Source organism: Electrophorus electricus, chromosome 10, assembly GCF_013358815.1.
Source record: "Electrophorus electricus isolate fEleEle1 chromosome 10, fEleEle1.pri, whole genome shotgun sequence".
Taxonomy (NCBI): domain Eukaryota; kingdom Metazoa; phylum Chordata; class Actinopteri; order Gymnotiformes; family Gymnotidae; genus Electrophorus; species Electrophorus electricus.
Window position 1 is genome coordinate 2,951,864 of NC_049544.1, and position 15,637 is coordinate 2,967,500.

The following is a 15,637-nucleotide window of genomic DNA, read 5'->3' on the forward strand; positions in this document are numbered from 1 at the left end:
TAGAACCTGTAATATCTCACACACACAGAATACCAGAGAGAGGTGCAGCACTGTAACGAGGTGACGGGGGGGGGTTCGCAATCCACAGAAACTCAACAGCTGCTCCATATCACATCTGCACAGAGACAGAGACATCACACACCACACCAGAGAGAATGAGGAAGAGAGAAAAAAAGTGTGAGTGTGTGTGTGTGCGCGCGCGTGCTTGAGTGAGCGTGATGCGAGTGTATGAGAGAAAGAAGGCTTTGAGGAAGACTCCTTCTCCTGCCCCGAAACACTGAACAAGAGGGGTCTGTGTGTGTGTGTGTGTGTGTGTGTGTGTGTGTGTGTGTGTGTGTGTGAAGTGAAGCAGCACACACAAAGTTCAACATGAAGGAGAATATGCTGGCTGTACAGAAGAGTTTTAACACAAAAGAAAAAGTGAGAGGTCACAGGAGAAGGTGCCCGCTCAGAGTTGCCATGGTAACAGAGGAACTCCTCCCATCTACCCATCCGAGTTGGCGTGTCCACCCTGTAGTAACCGCACAGGCTTCCGTTCCGGAGGAGACGTGAAGAGAACGGCCTCTCTCCTCCACCGAGGTGTCTCCCTCTAACCTGACTGATCTCTCCATTATGCATATAGCCAAACCAAAACATTTACTCTAACACAAAGAGCCATTCTTCTAGTGAGCCTCTGATCTTCCCTCCACACACACACACACACACACACACACACACACCCCTTATCCCTCTCCTACGTGATTTTTGTTCCAAGTGTGTGATTAGTTCTCAACCACTCTCCTTCCTTCACCCCCCCAACGTCTCCACAGCCTTCTTCTCTCCGCACCAACCATCTCTCCATCAATCTCCACCTCTCCTCCATCTTCACCATGCATCTCTCCCTCTCACTCACTCATCACCAAACAACACCCACACACAAAACTACAGAGCCACCAGATTCTGAGTTCTGCATCATGATTAAATGAAGCTGCTCTTTACATTAAAATAAGAGTCGGAGTGCTACAATCATTCAGCCATTTGTGGGAGCACGGAGTGCAGCGTCACCGAGACAGCCAGACAGCAGGGCGGCGCTCTTCAGTGTCAACACCCCACTTGCAGCTGCTTCCACTGCAGAGTCACCGCCGGGTGTGCTCTACTCCCTCAGATGCCTCCACCCACCCGCCTCTCCCACTGCATCTGGAAAAACAAACATCACGCAAGGAGGGAGGCTGCCCACGCCGCCCCGGACCCCGACGCTCACACGCACAGAGGACGACGAAAGCCAGCGAACAGTCAGACGTCCGTGTGAAAGAGGAAACAGGAAGAACAAAAAAAGCAAAAAGAAGGAAGAATAGCCAGGAGCAGAGGGGGGGAGGGGGCGGAGTCCGGAGCAGAAGGGGGAGGGGGCGGAGTCAGGAGCAGAGACTTCTGTAGGAAGGTGAAGAGGATGGGAACAGACACAAAAGAGAGAGGGATTGTGGGTAGAGGAAGGGGGTTCAGTCAGGAGCATAGCTGTCACCACCATAAAGTTCCCTCGCTCCCGTCTGTCTGCCTGCCTGCCTGCATGCCTCTCTCACCCGCTCTCTCTGCATGCACCTCACTCTGTGTCTGTCTCTGTGTCTCTCTCCCACTCCCCTGCGTGTGTCCTCCTCTCTCGCTCCCCCTCCCTCCTTTTCTGTCTGCTCATCTGTCTGTGTCTCTCTCTCTCTGTCTCCTCTGCTGGGGGCTTGTTCTCACCTTTCCTTACTGGCTTGCTCATACAGACATGCAGGCCTCGGGGGCTGGCCTATTATAAATGTGAATTATGACGGCAGATGAACTGCTTGCTCACACACACACACTTGGATTTGAAGTTCCTCAACATTGCAGTGTTTCTTTCTCCATCATGTCTGACTCCTGCCGCTGTGCCAAGAGTCTCCCCACTGTGCACTTCACAGAAAAGCCATCCGGACAGGCGCAGGCGCACGCACACACACACACACACACACACACACACACACACACACACACACACACACACACACACACCCTAGTTCTAGCCTTAAATAAAATGTCTTGCCAAAAACGTTGTACATTTGTTAGATTTTATTTGCACATTCCACGCTTGCCGGTTAATCATGAACAAAATCCAAAAATACTGGAAATGAGGAGCATGAATAACCCAGCTGAGAGAGAAGGGAGGGTCTGCCACCTGATGATGTATAGAAAGAATAAATGAAGGATGGTAAAGACACAGAAAGAGAGACACAAAGGTGGGGGGTTGTGGGAGAGGAGGGTGGTGTAGGTTCACACACACCCAGTCAGCCCTGCTGCCCCTCACAGGTAAGAGCTACAATATAGAAGTTCGCACGCACACACATTCTCTCAGATGGCAGTGTGTAATTGATGGAAGTGAGCAGACAACGGGCTCTCTGTCTCTGCCTGCGCACCAAAGCTTTCCTGCTCCTGACCATGAGCACGGAGCTCTTCATATTAACGACAGCAAACCGAGTGGCATAGCAAGGAAGCACTTAGTTTTCCCTCTCTCTCTATTAACATTACTGTTAACTTTGAAAGTTAATACTTTGAAAGACCCCCCCCCCCCCCCCAGGAAGGGCAAGCGGTTAAAGAGCACCGAGTGGATTTTTGCATTGTGTCTGTGACCCGACCTTCACATATTAAAACACACGATAGGGAGAAGGACTTAAAATACCAGAGCAAGGAAGGAGGACATTTGCACGGCTGTGAGAAACATTATAGGGAGGGAGGGAGACAGACAGACAGACAGACAGAGACAGACCGACCCTAATGTGAATCCAATGTGAAGTTGAAGGTCCAAAACGAGACCAGAGTGTGTTGAGGAAGGAAGAATGCGCCGCACACCGAGAGTGTGAACGAGACAGCAGCTTAGCGGAGAGAGACAGATCTGTTACATGGCCAGAACCCAGGGGGGGGAGGGATGTAGCGAGGGATGGATCACACTCATCTTTTAAAAGGATGACAGGAATAAATCAGAAAGAGGAAGCAATGCAAAATAGTAGAGCGCCGTGGACATGCCACACTAGCACTCGCCCTTTGTGCTGTGGTATTAAAATGTTTTAAAAACCCACAAACCTCAGCTGTGCTCCTAAATTTAGTGGACTTAAGAACCGTGAGGAAAAACCGTCTCCAACCCAGAGCAGGTGAGACAAGCCTACTTCAGTGGTAGCACGTGCACCAAAACAGCTGGGTTAGCACTAAACAACCTTAAAGCTGCCCCTTACGGAGGAGAGGTCAGGATCGCCGTGGTCTGACCCAACGCCGATCCTCACGCTGCAGATAGGTCATTGCTCCACAACGGGCAGGCCAGTGGAATTACCTCTGTGCGAAAGGAGCGCCGTCATTGGCTGCTGGCTGGAGTCCGACAGTTGTACAGGGAAGACGGGAGTGTAAAGAGGAAGTGAAAGAGAAAGGGCTGCTAGAGAGGGCAGTGTGTGTGTGTGTGTGTGTGTGTGTGTGTGTGTGCAGCAAGGGGGGGCTCTTTTTTGTGAGGGGGCTCTCAAAGTTTTCAGTAAGCTGCATTGATTCACAAGGGCATCAACGCTGGCGTCACAGATCGATACCAGATCAATAGAGCAAAGTCTGACTCCCAGACAGCAGATCACACACACACAGAACAGTGGAAGGAGGGAGGCTTGGGAAAGACAACACTCCGCAGTTCTGTATACACCAGAGAAACAGAGAAGCCAAGGTTGCTAAAAGGAATTCTCCCTCTCTCTCATTATTCAGCACGTCTCTTCCTGAGCAGCTGGTAGGCTGCGCGGCAGGGCGGGAGAACAGACAAGCTCCACCACAGGAGTCACGATGCAGCTCCTCGTCAGAGCGCCGTAGTCATGACTCAATAAACCAGCTCCTAATGAAATGTGTTCTCGGGCAATGACATCGTGCCTGAAGTAAGATCTGCCGTGTGTGCGTGTGCCAAGTGCTATTCAGAGCTCAGTTATATTATTATTATATTATTATTATTATTATTATGTTTATATAGCAACTTTATACCAAGGTTGAGGAGGATTTACAGACAGGTAGCAGCATTTAGTCCGATGAGAATATAGCAGTGACCAAACACCAAATGAGGAACATACAACGACAACTTCTGCATTAGAACTTCCATGCTCAGACAAAGACGCACACCAGTCACCCCAGGAACCGCAGATGTGGGGTACCACCAGCATTGCAAACTCGTCCAAGCCCAGAGACAGCTCTCTTCAGGGGGGCGTGGCCAGAGCCAGGACGGCCCCCACTATGCACTCTGCGGGAGGAACAAAAGTTCGTGGGGACCACCGCACAAAGACGACCCCGGAGCCCCGGCCAGGGTCACGGAGCCGTGCAGGAATCCCTCTGGACAGTGTTCCCAACGGCCAGGCGCCTGTAAACGCCCACGTAGTACCGCGTGTGTTCGCAGAACTGGGCTTCCTGGTGAACACGATGGCTTTAGCCCAATTTTCCCAGCAATTATGTAGGATCTACTCCAATAATCTGGCAGCCACCCCCCCCCCCCAATCCATAAATCTGGCAACCACACACCATTTCACAGATCTGATGGCTACTGACCTGTATCAAAAACAACTGTATATGTGTGTATGTAGGTGTAGGTGTTTGTGTTATGGAGTAATAAATAAATAATCCTGTTGCATGCAGTGTGTATGTAAAGCCCTAAAACTGTTAAATGTAATTTGCTACAGAAGAGATCAGGGTTAGTATTATTTGTCCACGTCATTAATTAATGCCAACTGACATGGTAATAAAAACAATGATGTATCATTTTTGAGGTTACACTGCTGATTACGATTTTAATTCTATAGCTTCAGTCATATAACGAGAGACGATTAACAGGATGCTTTCAGATGACAACCCATCTGATACTGATGTGTTTCACTTTTATCTTTTGGCCGTTGAAAACATGAAAGCACTAGTTTGGGAATTCCTAAAGCCAAAAACAAACCGCACCAGGGCTTGCTCACACATTTAAAGAAAGATTTACAGCTACTGTAACAAAACAAATGTTTCAAGTACAACTCCCTTTGAATTCAAATTACTTTGACACAATGCTAAAGACAGATCATAAATTTAAGCCAAGTCGCGTGGATTTACTTTCAGAGTGAGGTAGGTGTGTGTGTGTCTGTATTTACTGTAAGTATATACATTAACTTCATTCAACTCTGTGTACAACAAGCCAATGAAAACAAAAGTCCTCATGCAGAGGAACAAAACTCTTCTCTCAAAGCCAAACTGTAAAAAGCAAGTCACCCCTGCCCTTCACCTTGGTTTCACCCGTCTCTGAGGGAGCATGCTTGGCTGGCCCGCTCCATGACTAAAATATGAGGGTGAGCCTAATGGCCATGTCGTCTCCATGAATCTCTGAAGCTGTAAAAGCATCTTGAGATATGACATCTGCTGAACGGCGGGGAGAGAGAGAGAGGGAGGGAGATGATGATGATGATGATGATGACGACCAGGATGAGAGGCCTATTCCTTCAGCGAGATCTGCGGCAGCCCAGTCCCAGGAAATGAGAGGGAGAGAGGAATTATGGGTATGGCCACGACAAGGTGCCTGAGGAGGTGTATGAAACCTCACCTGGCTCTTTTCCTCCCGCAAGCCCAGCATGACAGATTGGGGGGGGGGGGGGGGGGGGCATCTCCATCAGCACAGGATTGATCTTAACTACGTGCTCAGCCATTGGTGTAAACTTGGTTGCGTTCTTCTGCTTCAAAAACTCTGTGCTGCGTGTTAAAGGGTTTCGGTCTTGGTCTCTCTCACACCCACAGCATTACTCACTGGTCTTTTTCGGCCGCATTCCAGCCTCTCTTTTCAATAAATTTGCATCCTCCGTGTCCCTTGTTCTGTGGCTCAGATACTCAAACAGCGTGGCCTTGAGGTCTGGCTCAGTGCTGGCGTGGTGGGGGGGGGGGCTAGTTAAGGGGGAGGAGGGGATTTGAATACCCAAATGGCAAACATTCCTCAAAGAAAAGCAAACGGGTCATTAGAGTGAGGGGTGGAGCAAGACGGAAGGTCGGGATATTAGGACAACTCACACTGCTAATCCTGCAGTTGTAGTAGGCATGATTTAGAGAGAGAGTGAGTGTGTTTGTGAGTTAGTGAACGAGTGTGTGCATGCGCGTGCTACAAAGTCTGACATCCACAACACACAGCCAGTAAGAGAGGCCAACAAACACGTACTCCAACCTGCTCGCACTCCTCCTTCACATGCACTTGAAGCTGGATGGTGAGTGTGAGTGTGTGTGTATTTTCACAAATACGGCCAGTCCACTCCTCCATGCCCTCTCAGCGGTCCGTCTCTCCCATCCCCCACTAATCTATCCATCACTCACCCACACACACACTGAGCACTTGATGCATTCACGCAGAGAAGCGTTACACTAGCCTGCCTTGGCTTTAAGATTTAAAAAAAAAACAAAAAAAAAAAACATCCACATCTCCATGGTAACTGGTTCAAGCTTCTTCTTCTTTTTTTTAACCCGAGTTAAATGGCAAGACATCGATATCTTAACGAAACACGATCGAGCATGATAACGTGGTGTGTAGCCTGGAATTCTTAGTTTTACGATAAGCATTTGTTTGCCTTCGCTGTAATGGCAGAGCGAAACTATTCAGCGATGTCGCCTTTCTAAGTGGCCTACTGCAAGCGGAGCCAGAGCTGAGTACACAAAGCCCGTGCGCTTCTGCCGTGTTCGTAAATAAAACAAACGCTTTGTTTCGTTATTCTAGCGTTATTTACCCCCACCCCCGCGATGTGCTCGGGTAAAAGGGTAGAAACACGCCGTAAATAAGTGAAGCCACTGCGCTTTAGAGTTACAACAACTGCGCGCTTTCACGTGGAAAACTTCTTATACAACGTCATCCCAGGAAACAGAACGTACACGGTTATCTGCATTATCGGTCATTAACTTTTTCTTATTCAAAAACGGAGAACAAAAATCACAATCGCAACACCACCGACACCTTCAAACCCAGCCGTCGCTGTACACCGCGACGGTTTCCGCGAGCCTCCGGTAACAGGAGACACCTGTCGTGGAGGCAACAGAGCGCAACGAAGGGCAAAGGGAGGCGAGATGAGGAAGCGCATCCGAGCCAGCCCTCGTAGTCCGCTCACGAACCCGCAGAGAGTGGGCAGACTGGTCCCGGTACCAAGAGAGAAGCGCCATCTCCAAACAAGACGTTCAAATTAAAAACACCCTGTTGCTTCCTTTCGTGTCTGCCCGTTCTCCTTTCTCCATTCATTCCAATGCCAAAAAACAAACAAACAAACAAACAAACAAACTATAATAATACGGAGCGAATAAGAAATGAGAGGAGAGCCAGGTACCAGTAACGCCACACCTGCCCCCTTCAGGAGAAACACTTCCCAAAGCCACACCTTACCTCTGGAAATGGCGCACGCCGAAACCAAACAAGAAAATATATTTGATCAGACCGAAACGAACACGGACTTCTGTTTCCCACGTAAACTCGGTCTGTGCGACACTCCGACGTCCCCTGCTCAAAACACCTAAACGTCGAGGGACTTTTTACTAAGTGGGAATAATCGCCAATGTTGGGTAGGAAATAAACACGGTGCCGGAATAAAATGAAACCGACGCGTCACGACCGCTTTTGTAAGACACCAAACTCAAACTCAAAAGAAGACAATAGCACTTTAAATAATAATATCGCGTTTTGTGTGGTGTCGTAACAGTCTTACCTTGGATCATAAGGAGGAAGACCGAGCTGAGTCCTATCAAGGAACCGAAGCGAAGGAACCAGACCATGGTGCCTGCAGTCCGCTGGAACGCGAGTCACAACCAACGAATTTTCGACAGGACAATGTTAGACTCTTATATCAAAATCTAACCTCCCCAGGAAAAGTATAACGCGCTTATGTCCTGCGTCAACGCGCAAACTTAGTAAAGCAATTTCAAAAGGAAAAAAAAAAGCACTTTGAACTCGATGAAACAGCCCCGGATCCTCCGCACCGGTTTAGACTCTCTCAGGTGAAGGAGCAAGGTGCTCAGGTCAAACAGCCTGCACGACACACACACTGCGCAACCTGCCGCTCTTCTGCCGCGTGACCCCGCTTTGCCGAAACTCCTGCACGCGAGCCGCTACTGGGCGAGCACTCGTGATGTCATGTAACGTCACAGACAAAAATCACCTAAAAATCCATAGACGAGGAATAAAGACGCACGACTAAGGTACAATTCAACGAGAATAGTGTAGATTAAATAGTGTAGATTGAATAGTGTGGATTAAATAGTTTCAAGTTTCAAGGTTCAAAGTTTTATTTGTCACATACATAGTCATACATGGTATACCTCGCGGTGAAATGTTTTTTGTGACTGCTCTGTTCGAGCTGAGGGGATACAGGGATACTATAATAATGTGTGTGTATGTATATGTATGTATGTATGTATATATATATATATATATATATATATATATATATATATATATATATATATATATATATATATATACACATATATACACACAATGGACTATGTATATTTATAAATAAATAAATGTGTATATACAAAGTGTAAAATTTACAGTTTACAATTTACAAGATGGTTGTCAAGATATTATTGACATCATACGCATTATTGACATAGTATAGATTAAATAGGGTATATTAAATAGTGTGGATTAAATAGTGTATATTAAATAGTATAGATTAAATAGTGTAGATTAAATAGTATAGATTAAATAGTGTAGATTGGCATTATCTATGAGAACTTTGTTAATAATAGGTAAGGGGGACTTTAGTATCCCGAATCTCGCGGGTTACACCTGACGCGCTTTTGGGGGCAAATTCTGGCCTGTGGCCGGTCACTCTGACCGTAATACCCCCGACCGTATTACCGCCGACGACAATACCCCCGACCGTAATACCCCTTACCGTAATACTCCCGACCATAATACCCCCGACCACAATACCCCGATCAGTCCACGGACTGTGGAGTGTTTAGACATGCCTACGCAGACTTTAATGTTTCCCATCTTCAGTCTGCCACGGTGTTATCCACATCTTAGCTGTGCATTTATCATAAATGGTGTGTGTGATATGGCATTTCAATGATATCGACGTAAGACCGATACGACCTCGAAATTAAACTGGGAGTTCTTGTCCGAAACTTATTTTTCTTGTTTTTGAACTATTTTGTTACAGTGCCTTCAGACTAGTTTGTTGTCGTTGCTGCTGTGTTAAAACCCTACTCTGTTAACTGTTCGATAAGATACTCGTGTTAGTGAAGCGTGAACAATAGGGCTGAGATTTCCGAGCCCAGTGAAACCAGTAGTGCATGTTTGCACTACGGGCTATTGCGCACGCAGAGGCAACACTGCCCCCACCTGCTGCAGACACACACTGCCCGGCGCAGCGGCGCAGCGGCGCATCCGTCTACCGTTTCAGTTCCTCACCCGCTGACCGCGTGCTGCTTTTTCTTTTTCTGTTGTTCACCCCTGAACAATTTATAGAATAAATGATTGTATAGATCAGCGAATGCCAGTGTATTCCCAACAGGGCCAGAGCCCTTTTATAGTTGCGCAGCGAACAGAGTCGCTCTAACGTGGAGGTGGGCTGTGAAAAAGTGTCCTTCACGGCGTGCTGAAGCCCGTGCAGAGGCGTGGATAGCGCCGTCGTTTTGTAACGCGGCTCAGAAGTGTTAGATTTCTTCACCTCGGATCAGCATGCTCCCGCGGGCGGAGAGAAGACACCCGGTGTCTACATCGAAACCTCAGTTTATAAACACCCTGTCAGCACACCATGAGACAGAGAGACAGGGAGAGGTATCCTGATTAAGATGATGGGGTCAGAGGTCTCCATCTCCCAGTGCCGTGTTCAGCTGATTAGTAGAACAACGGTGAAACATAACTCCATTTCAGCCGGTGGCAGTCTGGCACGTTTCTGCTCACCATGTCCTAACGAATGCCTCCTCCCTCCTGAGCGTTCACGTTGACACAATGACACTCACCTCCACAGTGTCAGCTGCGACCGGGCAGTTACTTTGTTGGCTCTGACATTTTCCCCTCATTTCATGTTTCTCCTATCTGCCATTCTCCCCCTGACCTATCTACCTCTCGTGTTCTCTGGTCTTCAAGCAGCACCCCCCAGCTCTCTTTTGCACGTGAGCTCAGAGGTAATTAAGAGCCAGAGCGGTGCAGGTGCTCTGTAGGCTTCATAACCTTAGCTTTAATTAAGGGGTTTTATACGGTGGTAAGGACATTTAGCTCAGCCACTAGAGACCAGTTACGATATAGGCCCTTAAATTCTCAGTCATGCTTGTTAACCCCCCCCCCCACACACACACACACACACACACACACACACGACTGTAGATAGAAGTCCAGTCTGAGTACTCTTGAGTATAGAACTGAATGTTGTGATGTAACTGGAAGATCTTTTGCAGTTTTCATGTTTATTTGTTTTCAGTGTGTGACCATTCACATTTACATTTATGGCATTTAGCTGGCACTTTTATCCAAAGCAACTTACAAGTCAAGTACCTTAAACAATGAGCTACTGCTGACCAGTGCGTGACCAGTGTGTGACCATAAACTTCAGCCGAACCCAATGGGACAATGGTTATTTTGTTCCCCATAGCAGTGCAAGAGTTTTTTTTGTGTGTGTGTGTGTGTGTGTGTGTGTGTGTGTGTGGTTATAAAAAGTGTGTGCTGTTCTGTTCTTCTTTATCAATCCTTCACATTAGTGATAGTGATTTCCTGTGTGTGTGGGGTGTGTGTGTGGGGGGGGGGTGGTGGTGTGTGTGGGTGTGTGTGTGTGTATGTCCTAGCTGTCACACTTATCTGGCTGGTTGTCAATGTTTGTCCAAGTCTGGCTTTATGTGGTCATATTTAGTGAAACACACACACACACACACACACACACACACACACACACACACACACACACACACACACACACACACACACACACACACACACACACACAGGAGACTCAAGCTGCTCTTCTGTGTTGTTTCGTAGCCATTGTATTTGGCTCTCTCTCTGGAAAACACAATAAGAGTTGATTACTATGTGGACTTACCTTCTTCCTTTTGCACTAGTTTGCTTTTGTGAGTGTCTCTTCCGTCTGTCAACAGCAGACCAAGGTATGTTGTTCTGTTTTAGATTTCTAGAAGTATAACCTAGTTCTGTTGTCATATAATAGTGTTAATAATATAATACTAGGTACATATTGTGTAGATAACAAGAGAAGTTTACAAGTACTGTGAACATTGAGCTTATTATATTTTTACAAACTGGCTGATGGATAGTGTATCATGGCTAGTATGGTTCATATACTAATAAAAATGAGAAGTTGGCAATAAATGTGTTAGAGTAATTTTTTAATTTTTTGGAGCCAGTCGTCGGGACCATCAGCTATTCTCAATTTTGGTTTAGCTGTATTGTCAAACACACATGGTGCAGACGGTCAGCATTCAACAACCCTTAATTACATAAAGAGCCTTTTAAGAGCTGGAATTCAATAAAAATGTTAACTGGCACAAGGTCTCGAAGAACTGTATTTAAAGCCTGTGTGATAGAGTCTAACTACAGACATGGTGTATGAACACAGTGCCTGAAATCAATATGAAACCTTCAAGCTTCTGGAGGAGGAAAAACATCAGGGCAATTTGTAGTAGACATCTAGTTCTTTGGTTCACTGGAGGGTATATGGGAGGGAAAGTAGTTCTGTAGAACTACAGTAACAGGGCCAGAGAGGTCTCTGGGTTCACTGGGTCCTTTTTTTCTGGCATATTTGCTCTATTTTGAATTTACTCATCTTGTTTCATTTGTGGAGAAACCAAAGCACTGTAGGACAGAGTATTAGGGTGGCTGGAAAACAGGCTCTGTTATGTATGTAATGTACTGCGGCAGGAGATTCACCACACCAAATGTATCATCATCATCACCATCATCGTCATCATTATTATTAATAACATAACATTTGGCCCATTTTCCCGAGGACACACAAACACAAACAAGGTCTTTTTTTTTGGTTTTGCTGGTTTTTAGAAAGTTGTATAGAAAGAGAACAAGAAAGGCGAAAGAGGAAGGTTGAAATGGAAGGATGGGAGCACGCCCACCCCGCACCATCGTCATCACAGCTACAGATCCAGACAGTGTCTGTGCTCAGTGACAATAAGAGCCATAACAACAGTGGTAATAGTCACAGCAGTTCTAGCCATCATAAGATCGCATAATCCAATATCCACATAGTCCATTTTTCCCACGCAAGTCCTGGCAGATAACAGTTTCTTTCCAGAGACAAGTAGTACATCAGATCTTTAAGCCAGTGCTTAAATGTAGGTGGGGCCTTGTCTTTGCATTCAAGCAGAACAAGTCTTGAAGTGGTTATGCAACACTAAACTTAATCTGGCTTCTGTATCGACGGTGAACAGCAAAACAGCAACGCAACCAAAATATTTCATTCTCAGAAAAAGACCAGCAACTCTACAGGAAATATGAAACTTAAAACTACATCTGTCAATGACTGACATGTTAAAAACGGGGCTTTTTTGCTTTTTTAGCCAGTGACTGGACGGATGTGGTCATGGCGCAGGCGGGCTCGGCCGTCACGCTCCCCTGCTTGGGCAGCACACCTGCCCAGTGGGACTCTTGGATGATGATGTCAGCCGGGGAGAGCCACTGGACCGTGCTGCTGTCAGCCGACGCTAGCGGGGGTCCGGTGCACGGGCTCCCGCGGAAGCTCATCCAGCTGGGCGGCAGGATGTTTGAGATAACAGAGGACGCATCGCTGCGGTTCATCGTCACAGCAACAGCAGGGGGACGGTACTCGTGCTCCATGCGTGTCAACAGCAGGACGCTGGAAAAGAGGATCGTTCTTCTGGCCCTCATTGACTGTTGAGTGATCGTCCCTCTTCCTCTCGGGCATTCTGTCCTCTTGTTCGGATGATGTTCAGAACTAGTGCATGCTGGGGTATCTGTGCTGGGAAACCTGTACTGATCCCAATAACGGACATAAGCTCTTCACTAACATAGATCCTAAAATCTCCAACTCTTCTTTCTCCTGCTCTTCTTTTTCTCAGTCTCTCTCATCTGCTTCTCTCTTTCTCTTTTACTGTCTAGCTAGTTTCTCTCCACAAATTCTTAGCTCAGCATTCAAGTAAAAAAAAATTTATGAAGGAAATTTGACAAACAAAGGATACTAGAAGTGGAAGGAAATAACAATATAGCAATAGACAAAATTTTATTTACAGAATTGTTCACGACCAATCTTTAACACCCAACCCGTCTGAGTACGGCGGCTCTCCCTCCCCACACGCGGATGTCTTGCTTTACTGGTTGTGACAAGATGGCCCAAATCTTTCTGCTTGCATGATCAGCCAACTCTTTCCTCCCAACGCAGCCACTTTATCTCCATTACTGAAGTCTGAATGTCTCTCTCTCTCTCTCTCTCTCTCTCTCCCCCTCCCGCCTCCTCTCTTACCCATTCTCTCACTCACTCCCTCCATCTCCCACTCTTTCTTCTTCTCTCTCTCTCTCTCTCTCTCTCTCTCTCTCTCTCTCTCAGTGACTATAACACCACCACCCCCCATAAAATTGGACGGCCTCGTGCGTCTGGAAGCCAAGGTCTTTCCTGCCTATGTTGCCACCAGAGGGGCATGGCATTCTCCCACAGGCGCACGCTTGCTCACCAGCATATCCTCCGCGGGCATCTTCCTCACGAAGCTGCCCCACGTTGCCGCGGACGACCAGGGCCTCTACACATGCAGCATCCGGGTCCGTGGGCAGAGCCATAAGCCTGTCTACAACTACACACTGGCCGTGGCCGTGGACGGTGAGGGGCCGCGTCTGCCCGAGGGCTGCAAGATGCCAGCTCACGCCTGCAGAAGAGGGTGTCTCACCTCACCACACCGCACTGGATAACAAGCCAGTCTGAGAATGTTTCACAAGACCAGGCTGACCGTTTAAGGGTTCTGGATTTTGTCCATAAAATCAAGTCTGTGAAAATTTACACACAATATCTGTGGTTGCTTGCTTAGATATCAGAAGTGGACTGTACCTCTAGCTGAATACTAGTAGGGCTGGATGATATGGGCATATAATTTTTTTTGCTACGTATTTTGATAGTGATATGCCTTGCAGTGCTACTACAACACACAGACTCACTGATGTGAAGGTTAAAGATTGACCTGCGTTTGATAAAAATATCAGCGTGTTGTATATGTGAATACTGCAATTCATCTGGGACGTCTGAGACGAGTCGGGTTGATCCTAGCACAGAAGGACTGGGGACTTGCTGGAGGACTTGTTTACATGTTTACATGTTTACTTGTTTACATGACTATATGTGAGCCCCCTCCCCTGCCATAGGGTCAGTATCGTAAAGGCTAGTATTGAGGTGCTGTTATGAAGTGATATATTGAGCGGCACCTGGCACCCTGACAGGTGTAATATTGAGAGGCTAGATGCTATCATCGCTAAACACGGCCACGGACTGAGAACTGAGTACTGGACAGAAGCAGTGGAGAGACATGACCAAGAAGTGGGGGGACAGAAACGAAAACATCGTCTCTCTGCTGCAGTACCTTACAGCATAACATAATGACATACTGAAGCAAAACAAAAACAATAACTTGTACAATAACATATATAAAGAACATGTATTGCATTCATGACAAGAAACAAAATGTATCCTAAGGGAAGCTATCCATACGCAACCATTATGATTGCAAAAGACATTGGGCTGACATCTTGACAACATAATCAGGCATAATTACGTAATCTGTTTGCATTTTTGGCAGGGGTAAAAAAGGGATTATCTTTCCTGCTGAATGTAATCCACTATAATTACCGGATTACGTTCCAGTACCCACAATGAATGTAATAAATTAGAAAAAGTCATTAATGTCTTATAAACCGAGTCCTATGTGGGCCATCACTTATGGCATTTAATGCAGCTTGCAAGGTACATTTGGAAAATACCAGTTCCTGCACTACTGACTGGAGTGGAAAGGTGGTTTATAGATGTTAGCATTAATGCGCTCTCTCTCTCTCTCTCTCTCTCTCTCTCTCTCTCTCTCTCTCTCTCTCTCTCTCTGTGTTCTCTCATCCTCAGTGAGGCACGTGGCACCGTTACCAAGTATTAAATATGGTAAAACTCCACACAGACATCAGCTTCAACCTTAACCACTTCTGATCTATCCGGCGTTCACACACACACGCAGGCACACCCACACCCATTCTTCTCCGAGACCCTGGAGCAGGGCATCTGTTATAGCTGGGGGGAGTGTTGTCTCCTTCTCTTTCTCACGCTCTCTATCATTCTCGATCTTCTCTATCATTCCTCCCTGTACATACTCTCCTTCACTGTCTTTCCCCACCTCTCCTTCATCCACCTATTTTCGGAGTTCTCCCCTCTTCCCTTTCTCTTTGCCTTCTTCTTCCTCCTCTTCCTCAGATTCCATACGCAGCGCCGCGGTTCTCGCCGGGTCGCCCGTCGAACTCCCCTGCCCCCCCGTCCTCGGCGACTACGTGCGGCTCTACTGGTGGCGTCCGGACACCTTGCAAGACGCTCAGCCGGAGCTGGCCTTCTCCTTCGACCGCTGGAGGAACCGCACGCATCAGGCTAAGCCCCGCCTCCAGCTGCAAGGCCCCGCCTCCCCAGGAAGCACCGGC

At 47.1% G+C, this 15,637-nt stretch overlaps 2 protein-coding genes across 5 annotated transcripts in view; one reads left to right on the plus strand and one right to left on the minus strand.

Annotated features, from left to right (window-relative positions):
• The window catches only part of si:ch73-22o12.1 (nectin-2), a 38,353-nt gene extending 30,287 nt beyond the window's left edge, over positions 1–8,066 (minus strand). The window contains exon 1 of one of the 2 annotated variants that reach the window (XM_035530972.1): positions 7,698–8,062. In XM_035530972.1, coding sequence (XP_035386865.1) covers positions 7,698–7,764 — 67 coding nt within the window. In that variant the 5' untranslated portion in view covers positions 7,765–8,062. Of the gene's footprint in view, positions 1–7,697 lie in introns of both variants that reach the window. The other variant, XM_035530971.1, reaches the window with a different exon arrangement.
• Positions 8,067–8,114: 48 nt separating this feature from the next.
• g6fl (g6f-like) overlaps positions 8,115–15,637 on the plus strand; it is an 11,706-nt gene continuing 4,183 nt past the window's right edge. For 2 of the 3 annotated variants that reach the window (XM_035530960.1, XM_035530961.1), the window contains exons 1-5: positions 10,979–11,103; positions 12,526–12,858; positions 13,530–13,796; positions 15,078–15,113; positions 15,420–15,637. The exon at positions 15,420–15,637 is cut by the window's right edge and continues 112 nt beyond it. In XM_035530960.1, the coding sequence (XP_035386853.1) occupies positions 11,028–11,103; positions 12,526–12,858; positions 13,530–13,796; positions 15,078–15,113; positions 15,420–15,637 (930 nt within the window). In that variant the 5' untranslated portion in view covers positions 10,979–11,027. Of the gene's footprint in view, positions 8,188–10,978; positions 11,104–12,525; positions 12,859–13,529; positions 13,797–15,077; positions 15,114–15,419 lie in introns of those variants that run through there. The other variant, XM_035530962.1, reaches the window with a different exon arrangement.